The sequence below is a fragment of the Salmo trutta genome, chromosome 35, assembly GCF_901001165.1.
Source record: "Salmo trutta chromosome 35, fSalTru1.1, whole genome shotgun sequence".
NCBI lineage: Eukaryota > Metazoa > Chordata > Actinopteri > Salmoniformes > Salmonidae > Salmo > Salmo trutta.
The window spans coordinates 7,768,571-7,793,230 of NC_042991.1; the positions used below are offsets into that span (position 1 = coordinate 7,768,571).

Here is a 24,660-nt window from a genome sequence, read left to right on the forward strand (position 1 = left end):
CCAACAGATGCATATCTGTATTCTCAGTCATGTGAAATCCATCGATTAGGGCCTAATGAATTTATTTCAATTTACTAATTTCTTTATATGAACTTTAACTCATTAAAATCTTTGAAATTGTTGCACGTAGAATATATTTTTTTGTTCAGTGTTGCTAGGAGACAGCTAATAGTATAGAACCAAAGATATACCCAGCTAACAACAAACGTTCACACAAGTCATCACCTAGTGTTTTCATAGGAATGTTCCAGTGACGTGCAAAGACGGTTTCCAAGAGACCATTCACTTAATGTCAGACAGAACTTACCCAGAACATAGTCCCAGTCAATATTCACGTAATAATAATAATATATTCCCCTCGACCACGCCCACAAATTGTGGAAAACCAACATTCTTTCCTATTGACCCCCATTGTAAAAGAGGCAAATTCGTCGTAGAGTTTTTGTTATACCAAAATAACAAAACATGCCAAAAAGCTGCTGTGTTATTCAATGTACATGTAGCCAGATCAAAAATCCTGATTTATGGTTCGCAATGCTCCCAGATAGGGAATTAGAGCCTGCGAGAACAGCCCTGTGGCTTCACGTTATTTGTTGTGGGAGAGTGGGAAATGTTGGGACACGGTGCCCAAGTATGCTAGACATAGCTATGTGTTTGGAAAAACATTTCAACACAGGTAAGACATTGAACTTCTATTGTAGGCTACATCGGGTTTATGAGCAGCTGAGAAATAAATATAACAACACTTATTTCACTCCACTCATAAAACACTGTTTAAGGAGCATGCTCTCGCTGCCCGACAGGTGATATTCCACCCAAACTCTGTATGCCATGGGCTCTCAAACCTTTTTCCTGCAGCTAATCAGTGTTTAGTTTGGGAAACTGAGGGAAATCTGTTCAGGAACATTGATAGTAACATCAATTGTTCTGTGTATGTTTGGTGGGACGTTGCTGGAATATTCTCCTAAGCCACAGAAAACTGGACACATTAATGTTCTTGCAACGTTCCCATGAAACGTGTCTAGGACAATAATATTGTTAGTTCTGAGAACATGGTAACCATGTTCTGGGTAAGTTCTATTTGACATTAAGGAAATGGTCTCTTGGAAACATTTCTTGCACATCACGGGAACATTCCTATTAAACCTCTTAAGGGAGTGTTCTCAAAAATTGTGGGAATGTTTGTTGTTAGCTGGGATGGTGCCAAATTTATGAGCCGTTTTAGACAGATTCGCTAGCAAGGTCACTTGGCTTCTCAGACAACTTTGAGAAGGTACTAGCTAGCCTAGCAAGCTAACTTCAGCTAGCTTCGCCAAATAGGCCTACAAATAGTTACTGAACACTGTCTGTGTGGTGCTGATGCTGCTGCCACCAGCTGTTTGGCGCAAACAAGCATGGGTGAGTGAAACTAGGCCCTTGGTTACACCAGATATGCTATGAGAATAGGATAGATAAGCAGCCCAAATTTTGGTAGCCTTTAAAAAAGAAAAGCACAAAGAAATGCTTAGTTACATTATCACATGTTCCAAGGTAAAAATCTGTTGTTCTGCCCCTGGGCAAGGCAGTTAACCCACTGTTCCCCAGGCGCCAAAGACGTGGATGTCGATTAAGGCAGCCCCCCCACACCTCTCTAATTCAGAGGAGTTGGGTTAAATGCGGAAGACACATTTCAGTTGAAGGCATTCAGTTGTACAACTGACTAGGTATCCCCCTTTCCCTTACAAATCAATTGCTGTTGTTTCTGTTGAAAGTAGGACTGGTTGGATAGCAATTGCTGGCAGATATATAATCACTATATGTTAGCAGATTGATTGCATGCCGTAGGCATTTTATATTCACAGCATAGCCTATATCTGCTGACGATGACCCTCCTGAGACTGCACATTTAATCCACATCAAAATCCACCTGCTCATTCTATTTCATAGTTCTGCATAACATAGGTGCAGCAGAAGGCTTGTTTCTTTCCTCATCTTGCGCAAACTCAAAAAGCACCCCACCAAAACAGTAGTCTTCTGCATGCATCAACCACTCTGTGTGAGGGAGACAGAGAGAGAGAGAGAGAGAGAGAGAGAGAGAGAGAGAGAGAAAGAAAGAAAGAGAGGGAAAGAGAGAGTCGTGATGCACACGGTCTGACGCTGCGCTTCATTGTATCCTCAGCGAGTGTATTAGTGTGTGTAGACGGTCCTGCTGGCTTGTAGCATCCTCGGAACTGCATCAGTGAGTTTCGACTAGACTCATTGCTTCCCAAGAAAACCTCACCACAGGGGTCGACAGAAAAGTAAACGTTTGACTAATAGCGTCTCTGTCCGCACGTAACCCACTCTGAAGAAGAGCGCAAAGCCCCATTAACTTCGCACTCTTTCAAGGTAAATATGTTTTCTTTGTTGTGGATAATAGTCAAATGCATTAGGGAAACCCTCCCTCTATTCTATTATGATTTGTATAGATACGTCATTCATTGCTAGATACAACTGCATAGTATGCAGTATAATGTATTTAACAATTAGGTTAGTTGTCTTTAAAAAAAAAGTTGGAAATAAATAAAGACGTTTGCAGCATTAACATTGGGGAAGCATGCCCCATCTTCTGAAGATGCTAAATCATAGTGGATCATCAGTACGACTACAAATCATCATTTTGTCATTTAGGCTATAGAAAACAATTACGTCCTTTAGGGCACTTTGTGACCCAAACAAATAGCCTGATACTGTATGGGGAGGGAGTGGGTTAGCTTAGTCCACTGGTGGATATTTCAAAAACAAAAGTATCAGGAGTCCAACAAGAAAAAGGCTACATGTCAATAGTATCCTGTTAGAGGTGCGTGTGGTGTTGTTTTCATTCATTTGTCAAATGCAATATATGACATTTTTAAATGCAGCTGTAATATGGCATTTTCCTCTCAGCTTTCCTCCACTGTGGTTCTGATGTGTTTAGGAGATGCGTCCCTGCGACTGGCAGGTCGGTATGCGCTTGCGCTTGCTGGGGCTGCACGCAGGGAACTATTTGGCCGATGATAATAGTTTAGAAACAAAGCATGTGTGGTGAAATAAAGACAGAAAAAAATACCAAACAATGAAAACAGCTTTTTTAAATTGAGATTCTTTTTTTTTGTATCATATTATGTTGTTTAAACATCTGAAACGGATATATTTTCTTGAAGCCATGCTCTTGTTTGTGGTGGTGCTAAGAGGTCATGATTGCAAGACCTACAGTGCATATGACACATGTCATAGATAGTGATTTTATGTAGGCCTATAGTACAACTACTAAGCATTTATTCATGTATATATGGCTATTGGTATTGTCCTGGGTTTTAACTCAAGGTCATTCCCTATTGGAAAATGATGGAAAAGGGACATGCTGTTACATAATGTGCCTGGCCAATGTACAGAGAGAGGTCTGCTAGTTCATATACTGTAAGAGAATCAGCCAATGACTTTTCTTTACTAATAGGCGGCCCCAGATCCTTAGAAACGTACTGTATGCAATTCGGTACTGCCTCAGTGTACTGACAAGAGGTTTTAATAAGTCAACATGCTTTCTCTCTCTTCAATGACCTGCAGACAGACCTCATGTGGCAGAGTTGCACTATCTGGGTATTTTTTAATAACACGACTAATGCTACAGCAGTAGATTCAGACAATGATTTCAGGGAATTATTTGATAAACTGGAACAAGTCACGATGAAGTTAAAGCATTGGCTAATATATTTGTTAGATGCCTTCCAGTTTGGAAAGTTCAGTTTGAAACTTCTCTTCTCCTCCCTCCAGTGTCGCCTCTAGCCTTTTGGTGGCCCTAAGGTTAGGCTAAATTTCAGGCAACACCGTAGGCTACACCTCTGTAAGCACGGACTGACGGCGACGCCTTTTGGACTTCATTTTTTGGTGCAGTACAGACTGAACCTTGGTTTCCACATCGGTATTTGGTCTGGTTCGGACAATCTCTGAACCAATCATATACAGTACCACTCAAAAGTTTGGACACACCTACTCATTCAGAGGTTTTTCTCAATTTTCTTGCTATTTTCTACATTGTAGAATAATAGTGAAGACATCAAAACTATTAAATAACATACAGTATATGGAATAATGCAGGAACCAAAAAAGTTATATTTAGATTCAGATTCTTCAAAGTAGCCACCCTTTGCATTTATGTGTTATTTCATAGTGTTGATGACTTCTACATTATTCTACAATGTAGAGAACAGTACAAATAAAGAAAACCCCCTTGAATGAGTAGGTGTGTCCAAACCTTTGACTGTAACTGTATGTCATGTTTGGTTCAGATTTGGTGCGGTCCAGACAGGCCTTGATTTCAACGTCCACGGACATTGATTTTTGGTCCGGTCCGGACTACTATGCTACAATATATGCTATTATTTGGTTCTGTTATGTAAAATACAAATAAATAATTATGTGATCTACTAAACAAGCACCATTGTAAGACGTGATAATCTTGTATTTGTAATAATGATAATAATAAGTGAAGAGTATGACTATTAGGTGTAAGCAGCATATCTTGATGAGGGTTATTTTAAGCAATTTGAGCGCACTTCGAATCGTGGTGCTGAAAGGACAGCACCCTAACCAAGTGATTTATGAACATCAAGGCAGACACGCTGTGAATTTGGATCCTAGATCTCGTTGGAGTGATGATGAGGTTCATGTGGTGGATCAGTTTGTCTGCATACGCAATAAGCAGGAGAGCAGGAGAGCGAGTTCATGCGTCGTACATGAGCCCCAAGTCCATCACAAAATGTTTTGAGGAAAGCCGTTTTAGCATCCCCTGGTAGAGTTTTCTGTCTTTGGCTGCACACCTGGATTGTACAATATTTGCACATTATTCTTTTTTAAATTCTTCATGCTCTGTCAAGTTTGTTGCTGATCATTGCTAGACAGCCATTTTTCAAGTCTTGCCATAGATCTTCAAGCAGATTTAAGTCAAAACTGTAACTAGGCCTCTCATGAACATTCAATGTCGTCTTGGTAAGCAACTCAAGTGTGTTTTAGGTCATTGTTCTGCTGAAAGGTGAATTTGTCTCCCAGTGTCTTTTGGAAAGCAGACTGAACCAGGTTTTCCTCTAGGATTTTGCCTGTGCTTAGCTCTATTCCGTTTCTTCTTATCCTAAAAAGGTTCATAGTCCTTGCCAATGACAAGCATACCCATAACATGATACAGCCACCACCATGCTTAAAAATATGTAGAATGGTACTCAGTGATGTGTTGTGTTGGATTTGCCCCAAAGATAATGATTTTTATTCAGAATTTAAGGTTAATTTCTTTGCCATATTTTTTGCAGTATTACTTTGGCCTCATGGTGAAATCCCTGAGCAGTTTCTTTCCTCTCCGGCAACTGAGTTAGGAAGGATATCTGTATCTTTGTAGTGACTGGGTGTGTCAGCGGAGGCTCCTCAGAGGAGGAGGGGGAGGACCATCCTCCTCAGAGAATTTCATACAAATAAAAATAGTGAAAACTATTTAGTTAAAACTATACTAAATATATTCACATTTCACCAAATAATTGATTAAAACACACTGTTATGCAATGAAGGTCTAAGGTAGCCTCAACAGCACTCTGTAGGGTGACACCACGCTGTAGCTGGAGGTCAGCTAGTTTCTGTCCTCCTCTGGATACATTGACTTCAATACAAACCTAGGAGGCTCGTGGTTCTCACCCCCTTCCATAGACTTACACTGTAATTATGACAACTTCCGGAGGACGTCTTCCAACCTATCAAAGCGCTTGCAGCATGAACTGACATGTTGTTCAAAGGAACAACTAATTAATCTAGTACTGAAAGCATAAGGTACAATGAGCTAGCACTGCAGTGCATAAAATGTGGTGAGTAGTTGACTCAAAGAGAGAGAAAGACAATAGTTGAACAGTTTTGAACAAATACATTTTCTTTAAAAATGAGAGAGAGAGAGAGAGCTAGCTATATAAAAAAATACAAATATTTTCACTTACTTAGCTAGCCAATGCCGCTAACTAGTTTAGCCTACTCAAACACCCAGCTCAAACAGAGAGTTATCTATGTTACCTATCTGGCTATGGCTATCCAACATTGGAATTCTTCCAAGTCAAGGTAAGTTTTTGGTTTTATTAATTTATTGCCACTGATAAACTGCTTTCTAACTATACACTGTACTGCATGATTGTAGCGGGTTTACTAACAAATTAGTTATTGTAGCTATGTTAACTTGACTTTAGCTACTATGTGACAACGATGTAGGCTGTGTGTAGCAGTTATGGTGTAAAGGTTTGGCTTTGGAAGGTTTTTTCAACTGGTCACAGACAGCTGCACTGAAGTCCACAAGCAAAGGGAAAAGGCGAAAGGACGAGAGAGCGTGAATGAGAGAAGGAATTATCCAACGATCAAAGGGATCACACTGTTTGTACGTGGCTGCTATGAAGGTGAACTGTGTTTGTGTGTGATCAAGGCGGTATTCATTCCGCCGATTCTGTTTAAAAGAAATCTTAAAACGAAGCAAACGGAGCGAAACGGGGATAAACATAACTGAATTTGTCCAATAGAAACACTCGTTTGCAACTGTTGTACTAACGGTTACACCCTAGATCAGCTAGATGCAGGCAAGATTGTAAAAGGCGGTATTGAATGTGTCACTGTCTGTCACCTTGATTACTCAAATTTCTCTCGACCTGTGCATCTACGTTGTAAACTTTCATTCATAGGCTAGGTTGTAGCAACCTCATGATGGGTACAGGGAAAATGTGAGTATCATGTAGTAGCCTAAGCCTATCAATGTTACATTGAGCTGCGTGAATGAAATATGAATGACAGTCATTCAATATGTTGTAATAGAAACGGCAGTCAAATTCCACATGACTGTTTAGTCACGGTAATTAGGTTTGTCCAAGTTCTGATGCTACTGATGGCCATTAGTAGCCTACCAAACTTGATAACTGTCTGGTACTTAGGGCTCTATTGTCCCTCTAATCACGCTGCCATCAATGTAAATGCAATGAAAAACAAATCAAACACTTCATGAGAGCCCATGAGCTCAGGTTGCACAACATTTCTATAGGCTGTGCAATTGTGTGAGAAAACAGAGTGATGGCCTCTATTAAAAAGAGGAGGTTCTCATCAGCTTTCTATAGGCTAGGCCAACTATATTTATTTCTCAACTTTCCTAAGTTTAAGCACATTGCTTCTCTTTACAACAGGTGTATAGTCTCTCTGGCTAGCATGAAAATTAACCACGGGAATAGCGTCCTCCATTCGCCATTTAAGTGCATAGATGACATGTATTTTTTCCCCTGCCCGTTTTGAGACAGGTGCATGATAATGGTCCATTCTAAATCCAAACAAATTTCACATGTAATATTTAGTATATGTAAAGACAAGATTAAATCAGGAATAGTCTGATGGGTGTGTCTGATCACTTGTGTATCACTTGTGAATTATATATTATCACTTCTGAATGATGCCCTGCTTAAGGAAAGAAACAGAGCATGCCTTTTTTTGCGACTTTTTCAAATTATAGTCGTACACCTAAATGTAGCCTAGCCCATAGGCGTATATGTTTTGATAAGGTTTCAAATTTGTGGAATATAATTTTCAACATAAAAATGCACCTTTCTAATAAAAGCAAAACATGCATAATCGTATTTGCAGTCACTTTTGAGAATGGTGTTTTCCTGCTAATTGAACATTTGCGCTTGTAGCCTACCTCCGTGTGTGCATTTGTGCGCTTATAATGTTTAGAAATAGCCTATTAGTTAATCAACATTTTAAGCTAAACATACTGATCTGTTGTGTCAGCCTCATTACTTAAAAAAAAAAAATTGATGCCAGTGGTTGTATTAATTTGGGATCTACAACTATCCCAGACTATGTTTGGAAAATGTATTTCTCGCATAGAATAGGTCAAAATGTGTACTCTGGGGGATAGTACATTGACATAGGCTAGTGCCTTTGCTGTTCGTTAGGCCTACTCATCTTGTTGGCTGACGAAAAGTAAATGTGGACAGTTCTTCCAATATCTTCAATATGCACCTCGGAATTGGATAAGGACAAGCGACAAGCGCAGTTGCTTCCTGATGTGTCTGTCTTCACCTGTAGCCTGTGAGAATGACTGGATCAGGTGACCAAGTGCCATGTGAGTGAGAAGTGCTTTGGAGCATGCAGCTGAAAGAAGGGAATTATGATGATTATATTCAGCCCAAGGGCACAACGGCCAAAAGGCATGGATTCTTTATAGGGCCACACAAAGGGGATGCCCCTGGGAAAATCAAGGCGTTATCAAGTGCTTGTCAAATTGTGAACGAAAGACTGATGAAGTGTGTACAGCCTGTGCAAAAAAAACAAAGCAGAGCTCATGCCTTTCATGCGACTTTAGAGCTCATTAGAGTCGCATCACTCAGCCTTAGAATGTATTAATATCAAAACATGAAGCCCAACGTCTGTATCACAACTAAAGTTACACAAATAACTCTAAATTAAGCATATAGGAGTACTTGTTTCTTTGTTAACCGTTCAACACAGAATAGCCGCATGTGCGCACTCCCTCAAATCGTTTGGAGAAAATATCCTTTCTATTTCATTCAGATATTGCATTCTTCATACTATAAAATAATGCCATTGAATTCTAAGCAAATACTGTCTGCTAAATGAACTAGTGTAGCCCACATTCATATGATATGGTATAGCCAGATCAGGGCCTAACATATGGACAACTCAGAGTATGCTATTCTGTTCTTCTGAAGTAGCCTACATTTTATTTATATCATGTTTCTTTAGACCTGTCTAAAATAAATTATGGATTTATTGTGATGGTGTAGACTATATTACATGAATTTATTAGACTTTTTAAAATGTAGATGTACCAAAGGTCTGCATCAGTAGCTTGTAGGGTATGTGTGGAAGCCAGGAGATGTTAAATGTGTTCATGTTAATTAACGGTCAATTACTGTGAGACTAGCAGTTATTTGCTTGACAATCACCGGCTGACGAAATGTCATGACCGCCACAGCCCTAGCAATGCTCATCAAAAAAATAATCGTCCTCCCTCATCTTAAACTTCACCAACCGCCACTGCCATGTATTCTCAAATTGAAAAGGGTGAGGGAGCGCCGGTCCCCCGTGCTACGGCAGCACTACATCCCTGCATGTCACATCTAGTCACTCACCGTGAGTAGCTGATGCTGATGCTCTGAACTGAACTTGTACTTCAGAAATATGTACAGTTTCATCATCAGCGGATAGCCTAGTTCGCCGCCGATGGCTCTTGGCAACGGTGCTGTGTTTGAGAGCTTTGCAAAGAATTGACCCATTATCAGACTTGCTGTGCTCGCAGGGTGTGAATGGAGGAGCTTTTAAAGTGTCACACCTCTCAGAGTGGATGGGTAGTAGCCCGGTAGTTGACGATGTATGCTCATCATTGCTCTAATGGGACAGATCGGTCTGCTGCTGCTGTTGTTTTGGGGTCTACTTCATCGGGGTCTCCCTTGCATTTGTGTCAGAACATACTGCTTGCTTCGACAATACAGCCCCATCCAACCGTCGCCTGATGTTTGTCAATTGGGTATGCTCACAACAACACAGCTTCTTCTGGAGATATGCTTTGACTTTCACTATCAAACCGGTTGCTGCATTGTTGGGTCAGGAGAGCGATAGTCTGACGTTGGCTTCATATACTGCTAGGCTACTACCTTTGTGGGTTCATAGCATGGTCCTATTGTGGGTGTGTTCAGTCCTCCTGCGCTTTAGTTAAGAAGGAGCCAACAACAATAATATCAGCGGTATGGAGATAGTTACAGTATTTTATTTATTTATTTTATTTCACCTTTATTTAACCAGGTAGGCAAGTTGAGAACAAGTTCTCATTTACAATTGCGACCTGGCCAAGATAAAGCAAAGCAGTTCGACAACATACAAAAACACAGAGTTACACATGGAGTAAAACAACATACAATCAATGATGCAGTAGAAAAAAAATAAGACTATATACAATGTGAGCAAATGATGTGAGATAATGGAGGTAAAGGCAAAAAAATGCCATGGTGGCAAAGTAAATAAAGTATGGCAAGAAAAACACTGGAATGGTAGATTTGTAGTTTGAAGAAAGTTAAAAGTTCAAATATAAATAATATGGTGCAAAGGAGCAAAATAAATAAAATAAATAAATACAGTAGGGGAAAAGGTGGTAGTTTGGGCTCAATTAAAGATGGGCTATGTACAGGTGCAGAGATCTGTGAGCTGCTCTGACAGCTGGTGCTTAAAGCTAGTGAGGGAGATAAGTGTTTCCAGTTTTAGAGATTTTTGTAGTTCGTTCCAATCATTGGCAGCTGAGAACTGGAAGGAGAGACGACCAAAGGAGGAGTTGGCTTTAGGGGTGACCAGAGAGATATACCTGCTGGAGCGTGTGCTACAGGTGGGTGCTGCTATGGTGACCAGTGAGCGGAGATAAGTAAGTATCATGGTCTTTACTAGACCTGTGCCATGGCCAGATTGATAGCCCAGCTGAAGCATAGCCATGGTTACTCGTCACATACGCAATGTTCTCCAAACTACCTCCACCACTTTGGTATATGTTCCCTTTGATGATTTGTAATTAGAGCACAATCTAATTTCATTTCATTTCATGACATGACAGTTCCGGAAATAGTTTAAGTGGAGTGTAATCTTCAGTTGTTCTACGATCCCCAAGAATAACATGATAGAGTTGTTTTGTTAGGAAGGCAATTAGTATATGCTTGTCAGAACTGCAAATGTATCCATAACGTTAATATGGAAAGGGGCCGGCCTGGTGATGTTCTTTCGATGTAGCCCAACAGTCGCCTTCCCTCAAGCCCTGTCTGTTGAGACTAAGAGTCACTTGGGTCAGCGTTAAATGTAATATATTTATAATTCATTCACTTTACAGTGCCTTCACAAAGTATTCAGACCCCTTGACGTTTTCATTACAGCCTTATTCTAAAATGGAATAAATATTAAAAAACGTCCTCAGAAATCTACACATAATACCCCATAATGAAAGCGAAAACAAGTTTTTAGCATTTTTTGCAAATGTATTAAAAATAAAAAACGGAAATACCTTATTTACATAAGTATTCAGACCCCTTGCTATGAGACTCAAAATTGAGCTCAGGTGCATCCTGTTTCCATTGATCATCCTTGAGATGTTTCTACAACTTGATTGGACTCCACCTGTGGTAAATTCAATTGATTGGACATGATTTGGAAAGGCACACATATGTCTATATAAGGTCCCACAGTTGACAGTGCATGTCAGAGCAAATACCAAGCCATGAGGTCGAAGGAATTGTCCGTAGACAGGATTGTGTTGAGGCACAGATCTGGGGAAGGGTACCAAAAAATGACTGCAGCATTGAAGGTCCCCAAGAACACAGTGCCCTCCATCATTCTTAAATATAAGAAGTTTGGAACCACCAAGACTCTTCCTAGAGATGGCCACCGGGCCAAACTTCCAGAAGGTCAACAATCTCTGCAGCCCTTCACCAATCAGGCCTTTATGGTAGAGTGGCCAGACGGAAGCCATTCCTCATTAAAAGGCACATGACAGCCCGTTTGGAGTTTGCCAAAAGGCAGCTAAAGGTCTCTCAGACCATGAGAAACGAGATTCTCTGGTCTGATGAAGATCCTCTGCTCTGAATGCCAAGTGTCACGTCTGGAGGAAACCTGGCACCATCCCTACGGGAAATCATGGTGGTGGCAGCATCATGCTTTGAGGATGTTTTTCACCACCAGGGACTGGGAGACTAGTCAGGATCGGGGGAAAGATGAATGGAGCAAAGTATAGAGAGACCTTTGATGCAAACCTGCTCCAGAGCACTCAGGACTTCAGACTGGGGCGAAGGTTCACCTTCCAACAGGACAACTGCCCTAACAGAGCGTGAGGGGATCTGCAGAGAAGAATGGGAGAAACCCCCCAAATACAGGTGTGCCAAGCTTGTAGCATCATACCCAAGAAGAATCTATGCTGTAATCGTTGCCAGAGGTGCTTCAACAAAGTACTGAGTAAAGGGTCTGAATACTTATGCAAATGTGATATTTCATTTGTTTTATTTTTTATAATTTAGCACAAATTTCTACAAACATGCTTTTGCTTTGTCATTATGGGGTATTGTGTGTAGATTGATGAGATTTTCAATTTTTTCAATACATTTTCGAATAAAGCTTTAGCGTAACAAAATGTGGGAAAAGTCAAGGGGTCTGAGTTCTTTCGGAAGGCACTGTATATCAACAGCTGTCTCAATCTGAGATATCAAGAAACACTCTGTGTCAAGAAGGAGACTTTGTTGGCTCATGCTGCTACCTCAGCACAATGAAAGAGTATGGGACAGAGTATTTGTACCATAGCTACCTCACTCAGTACAATGAAAGGATTTGAGACTAGACTTGGCATCAGGGTTGTTTTGCCCTAGCCTGCAGTGCGAGCTAAGGCACAGATGATAGTGAGTGTACAGTACACTCTATGTCTCAGGGGAATAGGCCATTATAAACTGTGGTAATCACTAAGGACAGAGAGCATCTATCCACTTCATTCCATAGATCAGAGAGGTTGACATCCAGTTAATTTATCAGGCAATCTGAGGCCTCGCCTTGCGCTAGGTTAGGTATTCTATTGGTGATGTCTTGCCATTGTTATTCAGTTCTGTTCTGTGGCTAGCTCACAATCCCTATTCATTGTTTTTTTGGCATGGCAATTTGATTGTGAGTCCCGCTTGTCATGCATTCAGTTTCACCTCTAAGCCATGAAATGAAATAATCATTATTTTTTTGTTCTGAATTCCTTGTGTTATTAGTATTCGGTTGGTGTTGGATGAATAATCACTTTTTATGTGGTTGTTTACCCCTTAGCAGAGGCAATGTTAAAATACTGCATGTAATTAAATCATAATTTGCAATTTGTTATCTTCTAGAGAATACTCTTTGCCATATATGTGATAATTCAATCAGAAATAATATAATTTATCCTTTAAAGTGCTGCTCTTTGTTTGCTACAGGAGGAAATTAATTAATTGATATGGCCTTTCCGATGGTATCCTATAATTTCTCATTGTTTTATGCAGTTGCGACATTGAGTACTTTACCCATTTTACATTAATCTGGCACGCTAAGAATTACACAACAATAACATCTGGGCACTTCCACGCTAACAGAGTGATGCTGAGCAGGGTTGGGCTGATGCTCAAATTGAAGGCAGTCAATTCAGGAAGTTAACTAAAATTACACTACAATAATAAAAAAAAATGACATTTATTTTCAATGACTTCTATATAAACTGAAAAGTAGACGCTATTTATTTCAAAAGTTAAAGATTTCAGAATTTTCTATTCAAATTACTTCCTGAATTGATTGCCTTCAATTCAAATTGAGCCCAACCCTGATGCTGAGACTCAGATGTTTTACTTTAAAATGTATTTGCTAATTATGCTAAGTACATGGTGCTTAATTAACTAATCTGGCTGAAACAGAATCAGTGTGATGTGCTGTGTGCATGTGCGTGTGTGTGTATGTGAAGCAGTGTGAGCTGGGCTGATACAGAGACTGAGGTGCAAACAGCTGCAGGCTGTGGAGATAGGGCTAAGGCTAAGCAACGTGGGCCGATGGGAAAATTAGACACAGCAAAAAATATGAACCAAGTCACAATTATGGCATCACATTAAAACGAGCGACTCGGGTCCACTCAGCCTAATAATCTCAAGGGATTGCTGTTGGATACAGACTAATTTGCTCCAATCTCCAGTGGTTTAACCCGGTGCATGTGTGTTGTTGAGTGATTTTAGGTACTTAGGCAGAGCAGAAGTGATGGATTGCATTGTTGTTTGCATTATACAGTATGCTTTGATGTAGTAGCCAGCTACGGGGAGGTAGGCTACTCCCTAGTGTATGCAGGCCTAAACTCTACCAATGTATCAAACCTGTTAGGTTAAAAATAAGACAATCATCGAAGCTATCCAAGAATATGCTTTGGTCCATTGATCATCTGTGTTTTATTGTCCCTGGTGCAGCTAAATATAGACATGGTATATAATTCCACACATAGTGTTCAACATCATTACGTTGCCCTAAATATCACATAATGTATTGGACTGGGGTGATATTTTAGTTTCACAGGTGTTTTGGACACATTACAGCCATTTTAGCCACAGAGGTGTGGAGTAGGTGTGTAAAATAGAATTTGCCGCTCTAGAATATTCTCCCTCGTTCAAAGCAGGCCTGATTGATGACTCTGCTGATTTCTGTCATTGTTTGTCCAGACTGTCCCAGGTACTTAACCTGGTCTGGTAGAAATGCAATGGAATGAAAAATATGTGGAATTCATTCTTTGCAGACTTTCCAAAATAGTTCAGCGTCATTCTTTCCATCCAGACATTCGAAAAGAACATCGTGACCGTCCCATGATTTTTTTCCCGCTGACATTCTACAATAATTATTCTGACATTTTTTCCAGACAAAATGGGAGCGAAAAACAGCAAGCTGACCCCGGAGGTGATGGAGGACCTGGTGAAGAGCACGGAATTTAATGAGCACGAGCTGAAACAGTGGTACAAAGGCTTCCTGAAAGACTGCCCCAGTGGACGACTCAACCTGGACGAGTTCCAACAACTCTATGTGAAGGTAGCTACAGAACACTGTCACTCTGCCCTCATCCGACTGCACCCTATTACCTATAAAGTGCACAACTTTTCACGAGATCCCATCAGGCTCTGGTCAAAGGTAGTGCACTATATAGGGAATAAGGGTGCCATTTGGGATGCACACTACCACTTTCACTTTGCCAATATCTGCATAGACAGACACTTTTATCAGCAATGTTTCTATATAGTAGAGTAGAGTAGAAGAGTGGAGAAGAGAAGCACAGTGCTACATGGCTTCAATTTCCCCTCAAGTCCATGTGTTCTAAAACCATACAACTCAATACTCTACGGACATTTTGAGAACTAGCGGAAATGCAAAGGTTTTGGTAGTTTGTACTGGTAACAGAAGCGTATGTAATCGCAGTGGCAGAGCAATCGAACCAACATGATACTATGGCAAGCTCAATGAAAGTACTGTAATGAGTAACGAGAACATTACAGTACGCGATATCATACTCCTCTCCTATTCGTTCCCTCAGCTGTATCTGTTATGTTATTCACTCCCTCTTGTATCTGGGCAGGAAACTGAGCACTTTGATTAAAATCTCCTTTAATATTATTACTCAGGGAAAAGTCTTCAAAAAAGGAAATTAATTCAATTAGAACCCATGAATTATAAATGTTTTAGTTCTAAATACATTAGATAGCTAACATTTCATTAAAACTATGTTCAATCTTTATAATCTTCTATTTAATGAATCGAAATAAGAACATTAAGGTCTTATACCCTTAGACCACTTTGTATCCTATGCTGTGTGAATACTGACCATGTGTACAGTGTCATGTGTACTGGAGGGTAGATTTATGATTAGTGGATATATAGTCACTTACATCATTACCCTGGTCAGTCCTCTCAGGAAATGCCCCGTAACGAAAGACCATTACATTAGCCATGTTACAGAGTTCTAATGGCAGGCTCAAAATACCATCGCTGCTCTAGATTGTTTCCGAAATGGCACCCAATTCCCTAGATAGTGCACTACTTTTAACAAGAGCCCTATGGGTCCAGGTCAAAAGTAGTGCACTATAAAGGAAATAGGGATGCACCCATAGTCTGCTTTAGTGTAGGCTTTAGAACACGCTACTATACATAAACACACATTCAAATATACAGTTGAAGTCAGAAGTTTACATACACCTTAGCCAAATACATTTAAACTCTGTTTTTCACAATTCCTGACATTTATTCCTAGTACAAATTCTCTGTCTTAGGTCAGTTAGGATCACCACTTTATTTTAAGAATGTGAAATGTCAGAATAATAGTAGAGAGAATGATTTATTTCAGCTTTGATTTCTTTCATCACATTCCCAGTGGGTCAGAAGTTTACATACACTCAATTCATATTTGGTAGCATTGCCTTTAAATTGTTTAACTTGGGTCAAACGTTTCAGGTAAACTTCCACAAGCTTTCCACAATAAGTTGGGTGAATTTTGGCCCATTCCTCCTGACAGAGTTGGTGTAACTGAGTCGGGTTTGTAGGCCTCCTTGCTCGCACACACTTTTCAGTTCTGCCCACAACCTTTCTATAGGTTTGAGGTCAGGGCTTTGTGAATGCCACTCCAATACCTTTACTTTGTTGTCCTTAAGCCATTTTGCCACAATTTTGGAAGTATGCTTGGGGTCATTGTCCATTTGGAAGACCCATTTGCGACCAAGCTTTAACTTCCTGACTGATGTCTTGAGATGTTGCTTCAATATATCCATTTAATTTTCCTCCCTCATGATGCCATCTATTTTGTGAAGTGCACCAGTCCCTCCTGCAGGAAAGCACCCCAACAACATGATGCTGCCACCCCCGTGCTTCACGGTTGGGATGGTGTTCTTCAGCTTGCAAGCCTCCCCGTTTCCTCCAAACATAACAATGGTCATCATGGCCAAAAAGTTATATTTTTGTTTCATCAGACCAGAGGATATTTCTCCAAAAAGTGCAATCTTTGTCCCCATGTGCAGTTGCAAACCGTAGTCTGGCTTTTTTATGGCGGTTTTGGAGCAGTGGCTTCTTCCTTGCTGAGTGGCCTTTCAGATTATGTCGATATAGGACTGGTTTTACTGTGGATATTGATACATTTGTACCTGTTTCCTCCAGCATCTTCACAAGGTCCTTTGCTGTTGTTCTGGGATTGATTTGTACTTTTCGCACCAAAGTACGTTCATCTGTAGGAGACAGAACATGCCTCCTTCCTGAGCGGTATGACGGCTGCATGGTCCCATGGTGTTTATACTTGCATACTATTGTTTGTACATATGAACGTGGTACCTTCAGGCATTTGGAAATTGCTCCCAAGGATGAACCAGACTTGTGGAGGTCTACAATTTTTTTTCTGAGGTCTTTGCTGATTTGTTTTGATTTTCCCATGATGTCAAGCACTGAGTTTGAATGGAGGCCTTTAAATACATCCACAAGTACACCTCCAATTGACTGAAATGATGTCAATTAGCCTATGAGAAGCTTCTAAAGCCATGACATCATTTTCTGGAATTTTCCAAGCTGTTTAAAGGCACAGTCAACTTAGTGTATGTGAACTTCTGACCCACTGGAATTGTGATACAGTGAATTCATAATAAGTGAAATAATCTGTCTGTAAACAATTGTTGGAAAAATGACTTGTGTCATGCATAAAGTAGATGTCCTAACCGACTTGCCAAAACTATAGTTTGTTAACAAGACATTTGTGGAGTGGTTGAAAACAAGTTTTAATGACTCCAACCTAAGTGTATGTAAACTTCCGACTTCAACTGTACATGCAGGCGGCCTACATGTACACCCTCTTAGCCCCAATTGGGGTTCTGTGTGCCTGGCTGAGAGGGTTTTGTACTCCGACACTTTGGAGAACATTTTACTGTAATACACAATCAATGCATTGAGTGCACTGTGGGGGAACATTATGTACCATACAGACTACAGAGTGGTGTTCCACAGAGGTTTTAAAGGCTGATGGCTGCTGACATGTTAACCTTTTATTGTGGCATTCTATTTTGTTTCCAGGCAACAGGATATCAGTGATAAGGTTTTACTTCAATCCAAAGCCTCAGATAGTGAAAAAATGGATAATGTCACATTAGCTGGACAGACTGTTCCTGTGAAAAGGTGTGTTTGTGCAAATGCGTGGGAGCGCTCTCGTGTATGTCCCAATGGTGTGTGTGTGTGTGTGTGTGTGTGTGTGTGTGTGTAAGGTATATTTGATGTGACTTACATACACTCCCCTATGTATTTATTTGGACAGATAAGCAAAAACATTTAATTGGGCTCTAAACTCTTCCATTTTGGATTTTAGATCGAATGTTTTATATGAGGAGAAAGTACAATGTCACCTTTTGCATACATTCAGTGCTTTCAGAAAGTATTCAGGCCTCTTGACTTTTTCCATATTTTGTTAGGTTACAGCCTTTTTCTAAAATTAATTAAATAGTTTTTTTCCTTCATCAATCTACACACAATACCCCATAATGACAAAGCAAAAGCAGTTTTCTAGAAATGTTTGCTAATTTATAAAAATTTGAAAAACTTAAATAAAACATTTACACAAATATTCAGACCCTTTAGTCAGTACCTTGTTGAAGCACCTTTGGCAGCGATTACAGTCTCGAGTCCTCTTGGGTATGACGCTACAAGTTTGGTACATCTGTATTTGGGGAGTTTCTCCCATTCTTTTCTGCAGATCCTCTCAGGCTCTGTCAGGTTGGATGGGGAGCGTTGCTGCACAGCTATTTTCAGGTTTCTCCAGAGATGTTCGATTGGGTTCAAGTCCGGGCTGGGCCCCTCAAGGACATTCAGAGACTTGTCCCGAAGCCACTCCTGCGTTTTCTTGGCTGTGTGCTTAGGGTCGTTGTCCTGTTGGAATGTGAACCTTCGCCCCAGTCTGAGGTCCTGAGCGCTCTGGAGCAGGTTTGCATCAACGATCTCTCTGTACTTTGCTCCGTTCATCTTTGCCTTGATCCTGACTAGTCTCCCAGTCCCTGCTTCTGAAAAACATCCCCACAGCATGATGATGTCACCACCATGCTTCACCGTAGGGATGGTGCCAGGTTTCCTCCAGACGTGACGCTTGGCATTCAGGCCAAAGAGTTCAATCTTGTTTCCCATGGTCTGAGAGTCTTTAGGTGCCTTTTGGCAAACTCATAGCAGGCTGTCATGTGCCATTTACTGAGGAGTGGCTTCCGTCTGTCCACTCTACCATAAAGGCCTGATTGATGGAGTGCTGCAGAGATGGTTGTCCTTCTGGAAGGTTCTCCCATCTCCACAGAGGAACTCTGGAGCTCTGTCAGAGTGACCATAGGGTTCTTGGTCACCTCTCTGACCAAGGCCCTTCTCCCACGATTGCACAGTTTGGCTGGGTGGCCAGCTCTAGGAAGAATCTTACTGGGTCCAAATTTCTTCCATTTAAGAAGGATGGAGGCCAATGTGTTCTTCAATGCTGCAGAAATGTTTTCGTGCCCTGCCCCAGATCTGTGCCTCAACACAATCCTGTCTCGGAGCTCTACAGACAATTGCTCTTCATGGCTTGGTATTTGCTCTGACATGCACTGTCAACTGCGGGACCTTATATAGACAGGTTTGTGCCTTTCCAAATCATGTCCAATCAATTGAATTCACCACAGGTGGACTCCAAGTTGTAGAAACGTGTCAAGGATGATCAATGGAAAAAGGATGCACCTGAGCTCAATTTCGAGTCTCATAGCAAAGGGTCTGAATATTTATATAAATAAGGTATTTCTGTTTTTTGTTTTGAATAAATTTGCTCCATTTTCTAAAAATCAGTTTTTGCTTTGTCATTATGGGGTATTCTGTGATGATTTCTGAGGAAATTACATTAGAGTTTGTCAAAAGTTTATTATTTGGTCCCCTATTCCTAGCACACAATGACTACATTTAGCTTGTGACGCAACAAACTTGTTGGATACATTTGTTTTTTGTTTTGGTTGTGTTTCGATTATGTTGTGCCCAATAGAAATGAATGGTAAATAATGTATTGTGTCATTTTGGAGTCATTTTTATTATAATTAATAATATATGTTTTTGAACACTTCTACATTAATGTTACAGATGCACAAAGATCATGCCCCCAAAACATTCTAACTTCTCACCATTACCAATAACAAGGGAGGTATTAGCATTTTTTGGGGGTATGATCTTTGTTCGTCTGTAACTGATTATGCATAATTATTATCATATGATCCGAAAATAGCGGTCTTTGGCCACTCACAACAGCGGTGGGTTTGGCCTTTGAAGGAACAATGCATATTCAGAAAATATCTCATCCCCACTGTAAAATATGGTGTTGGTTCTTTGATGTTATTTGGCTATTTTTCTTTCATTGGTCCTGAAGCCCTTGTTAAGGTCAACAGTTTCATGAACAGCATAAGGCCATTTTAGTCAAAAATCTGCTTGCCTCTGCTAGGAGGCTAAAACTTGGCTGCAGGTGAATCTTCCAGCAAGACAATAGCCCCAATCACACATCAAAATCCTCGAAAAGAAATGCTTAATTGACCTCAAAATCAACATATTGCAATGGCCATCTCAGTCTCCAGACTTAAACCTCATTGAAAACCTGTGGTTTGAATTGAAGAGGGCAGTCCATAAGCACAGACAAAGGATATCAAGGATCAGGAAATATTTTGTATGGAGGAGCCCACTGGACACAGACTGGTTGAATCAACGTTGAACCAATGTGGAATAGACGTTGAATTCTGTTTGTGTCCAGTGGGAACGATATAAGATCCCTCCCATGTGTTATATGATCTCATAAAACATTTTAGAAAAAGGCTCAGTGCCGTTATCCTCACAAGGGGAGGGTGCTGGAGTATTGATAAACAACATCTCTTTCTCTGAGCAATTGTATTAGTATAAAATAATATAATTGTAAAAAAATAAACATTTTGAGCATACAGTATTTGTGTTATTTATTTTATACAATCTTTTTTGCTCATCTTCATCAAGGGATCCAATAATTTTGGTCTGCACTATAGGTATGAAAATAACCTAAAATAAAAAGGTGACATTCTGTTCTGTCGCCTCATGAAATGCTGAAGTATAGAGCCAAATGTACACATTTTAGCATCACCGTCCAACTAAATATGTAGGGGAGTGTGTGTTCAGTGATCGTGGGGGGGGGGCAGTCGGCCATGACATAATGCTTTTGAATGGTTCACAAACCATCCACCTGAGACAACTGTCCAGATGCCATTTCTGTCACCGTGCTAAATACTGAAGTATCTCTACTTCTATTGTCAAATCTCTGGAGTCCCAGTGTGCTCAAATAGGCTAAGTTAAATCTACATTCAATCTTTCTTTTAAATCACTCCTTTTTCATTTCAACTGTATTTGTAGTGGCAATCCTTTTGTAGGAATCAAGGGAGTAAACTTTTTTTGGGGTGAGCACAATATCAGTGCATGCTGAAGGCATAGCGTTGGTGTTTTTCTTTTTTGCCTCTGTGGTGGTAGATTCTATTTTGATCCTCTCTGTTGTCTCTGCATGCGCAGCTGCGTACCAATGATTTCCAGTAATAGTTTTCCAGACCGAACTCAGAAATCAATCAGCTGTAAAGATTGAGATGCGTCATTGTGAGCACAATGAACTGCTAGCATGTTCGTTTTCAATTTAAGCTAGTGACTTTTCCACATTTTGTTACGTTACATCCTTATTCTAAAATTGATTTAATAGTTTTTTCCCTCATCAATCTACACACAATACCCCATAATGACAAAACCAAAACAGGTTTTTAGATTTTTTAGCACATTTATTTAAAAAACTACATAAATATCATATTTACATAAGTATTCAGACCCTTTACTCAGTAGTTTGTTGAAGCACCTTTGGCAGCGAGTACAGCCTCAAATCTTCTTGGGTCTGATGCTACAAGCTTGGCACACTTGTATTTGGGGAGTTTCTCCAATTCTTCTCTGAAGATCCTCTCATGCTCTGTCAGGTTGATGTGGAGCGTCGCTGCACAGCTATTTTCAGGTCTCTCTTGAGATGTTAGATAAGGTTCAAGTCCGGGCTCTGGCTGGCCCACTCAAGGACATTCAAAAGACTTATCCCAAAGCCATTTCTGTGTTGTCTTGGCTGTGTACTTAGGGTCGTTGTCCTGTTGGAAGGTGAACCTTCGCCCCAGCCTGAAGTCCTTAGAGCTCTGGAGCATGTTTTCATCAACGATCTCTCTGTACTTTCCTTCGTTTAGCTTCCCTTAATCCTTCTAGTCTCCCAATCTCTGCCGCTGATATATATCCCCACAGCATGATGCTGCCACCACCATGCTTCACCGTAGGGATGGTGCCAGGTTTCCTCCAAAAGTGACGCTTGGCATTCAGGCCAAAGAGTTATATCTTTTTTCCTTAAGACCTGAGAATCTTGTTTCTCATGGTCTGAGAGTCTTTTAGGTGCCTTTCGGCAAACTCCAAGCGGGCTGTCATGTGCCCTTTACTGAGGAGTGGCTTCCGTCTGGCCACTCTACCGTAAAGGCCTTATTGGTGGAGTACTGCAGAGATGGTTGTCCTTCTGGAAGATTCTCCCGAGGAACTCTGGAGCTCTGTCAGATTGAACATCAGGTTCTTGGTCACCTCTCTGACCAAGGCCCTTCTCCCCCGATTGCTCAGTTTGGCCAGGCGGCCAGCTCTAGGCTAAGTCTTGGTGGTTCAAAACTTCCTTCTTCCATTTAAGAATGATGGAGGCCACTGTGTTCTTGGGAACGTTCAATGGTAACTACATTTTTTGGTACCCTTCCCCAGATCTGTACGTCGACACAATCCTGTCTCGGAGCTCTACAGACAATTCCTTCGACCCCATGGCTTGGTTTTTGCTCTGACATGCACTGTCAACTGTGGGACCTTATATAGACAGGTGTGTGCCTTTCCAAATCATGTCCAATCAATTGAATTTACCACAGGTGGACTCCAATCAAGTTGTAGAAACATTTCAAGAATGATCAATGGAAACAGGATGCACCTGAGCTCAATTCCGAGTCTCATAGCAAAGGGTCTGAATACTTATGTAAATAAGGTATTTCTGTTTTTTTTTATTTAATTTTATACATTTGCAAAATGTCTAAAAACCGTTTTTTGCTTTGTCATTATAGGGTATTGTGTGTACATTGATGAGGATTTTTTTATTTAATCCTAATCCATAGAATTAGGCTGTAACGTAACAAAATGTGAAAAAGAGAAGGGGTCCTGTGTGGCTCAGTTGGTAGAGCATGGTGTTTGCAACGCCAGGGTTTTGGGATCGATTCCCACGGGGGACCAGTATGGGGGGGAAAAAATGTATGCATTCACTACTGTAAGTCGCTCTGGATAAGAGCGTCTGCTAAATGACTAAAATGTAAATGTAAATTTTTTTTAATAGCAATGTTGAATAATACAATATTGGCTGTCAAGCCAATTACAGAATCTTATATTAACGTAGCCTCCTATTTCAATCCTGAAAAGTTTTTGTGATGGTAATGACATTTGTTTATGATGATAATTATTAGTTGTTGGCTTAGGTCGCTAGCTAACTACAGTATCTTCAACCTAGCCTACACTCTCGAAAATGCTGAGTTGTTTGGATGACCCAACTGCTGGGTTGCAGGTATTGGGTCACTTAGTTGGGTTGTTTTCTTAAAAAGAGCCAGGTAGGGTTGTTGATGATCAGATCAGAAAACTGCAGGCGTGGTTTAGTCGGAGCGTGGCTATCAGATAGTTGTTTTTGGCCACACGAGACAGTAAATGTCATTCCTGTTATTCTGTTCTGCTGTATTGTCATCACATGCTAAAGATGGAATCCTTAATGGTGAAGCTTGCATTTGTTTGCGATATTACAAAAGCAAAAAAGTTACTGCAAACAACAAACACCGTTTTTTCCCCCTCTGACACCATTGCACGCCCGAAAGAATAGCAGAATATGTCATGCATTTTCTTACCACGTTGTGCGACGCTCCTCACCAGAGGTTGACCAAGGACTGAAAATTCATTCCTGTCCCGTCTTGTCCTGTCAAGTCTTTTCCGTATTTTCCGACTCACGCAACAGTTTTATAACCCCGGATTTATCCTGTCCGATCCTGATAAAAATCACTCCCGTCCCGTGCTAATTTTTACGTGCAGAAATCAGAAATAACTTCCTCCATTAGTTGCTAGTCTCTCTGTCCCCCACTCTGCATGAAGAATTGCGTTAGTGGAAACCACAATCAGGGCAGGCCTGGTTGTAGCTAGATATGTTCAAGTCGTGTTGGGCACAATTTTAGCATTTTAGCTAAACAAATAGATAAAAGTCACCTTGTCCAAGAGAGATTTACATGGTTATCAAAACGTCACACCAGGGTAAGCCTACACGAAACACAGCCCTTATTTTAAGTGTTTCTAAAAAACAATTGGAACCATTTCCTTGTTTGACCACTAGGTTTTATGGGTATTTTGACTCATACTGCGGTACTCTGTCTAGGTTCCGGGGTAATGACAGTGGTGTCAGGTAAGTGACTGGGTTGCCAGTGTGTGTTTGGTCTTGTTGTGATGATGTAGATGTTGCCGTCATCAGTGATGAACAGCAGAGTATTGGACTTAATGTATGGTTCCTGCTGAATACAGCCTTCACACTGTAATTTGCCTAAGGGGAGCATATACACTGGGGGAGAAGGGGGGAGGAAATGTGCACTTGGTGCTGTATTCTAATGACCCTTATTTTACCAGGTAAGCTGACTGAGAACACATTCTCATTTACAGCAACGACCTGGGAAATAGTTACAGGGGAGATGAATGAGTCAATTTGAACCTTGGGAGGATTAGGTGACCATGATGGTATGAGGGCCAGATTGGGAAGTTAGCCAGGACACCGGGGTTAGCACCGCTACTCTTATAATAAGTGCCATGGGATCTTTAGTGACCACAGAGAGTAAAGACACCCGTTTAACCTCCCATCCGAAAGACAGAACCCTACACAGGCGCGATGTCCCCAATCACTGTCCTGGGGCACTGGGATGTTGTGATTTTTTCAGACCAGAGGAAAGCAGCATCTGGTCTCCTATCCAAGGACCAACCAGAACCAACCCTGCTTAGCTT

At 40.7% G+C, this 24,660-nt stretch overlaps 1 protein-coding gene across 1 annotated transcript in view; it reads left to right on the forward strand.

Annotated features, from left to right (window-relative positions):
- The first annotated feature begins 2,062 nt into the window (after positions 1 to 2,062).
- The window catches only part of vsnl1a (visinin-like 1a), a 61,191-nt gene continuing 38,593 nt past the window's right edge, over positions 2,063 to 24,660 (forward strand). The window contains exons 1-2 of the mRNA XM_029733181.1: positions 2,063 to 2,367; positions 14,444 to 14,610. Of these exons, the coding sequence (XP_029589041.1) occupies positions 14,449 to 14,610 (162 nt within the window). The 5' untranslated portion in view covers positions 2,063 to 2,367; positions 14,444 to 14,448. The remainder of the gene's footprint in view (positions 2,368 to 14,443; positions 14,611 to 24,660) is intronic.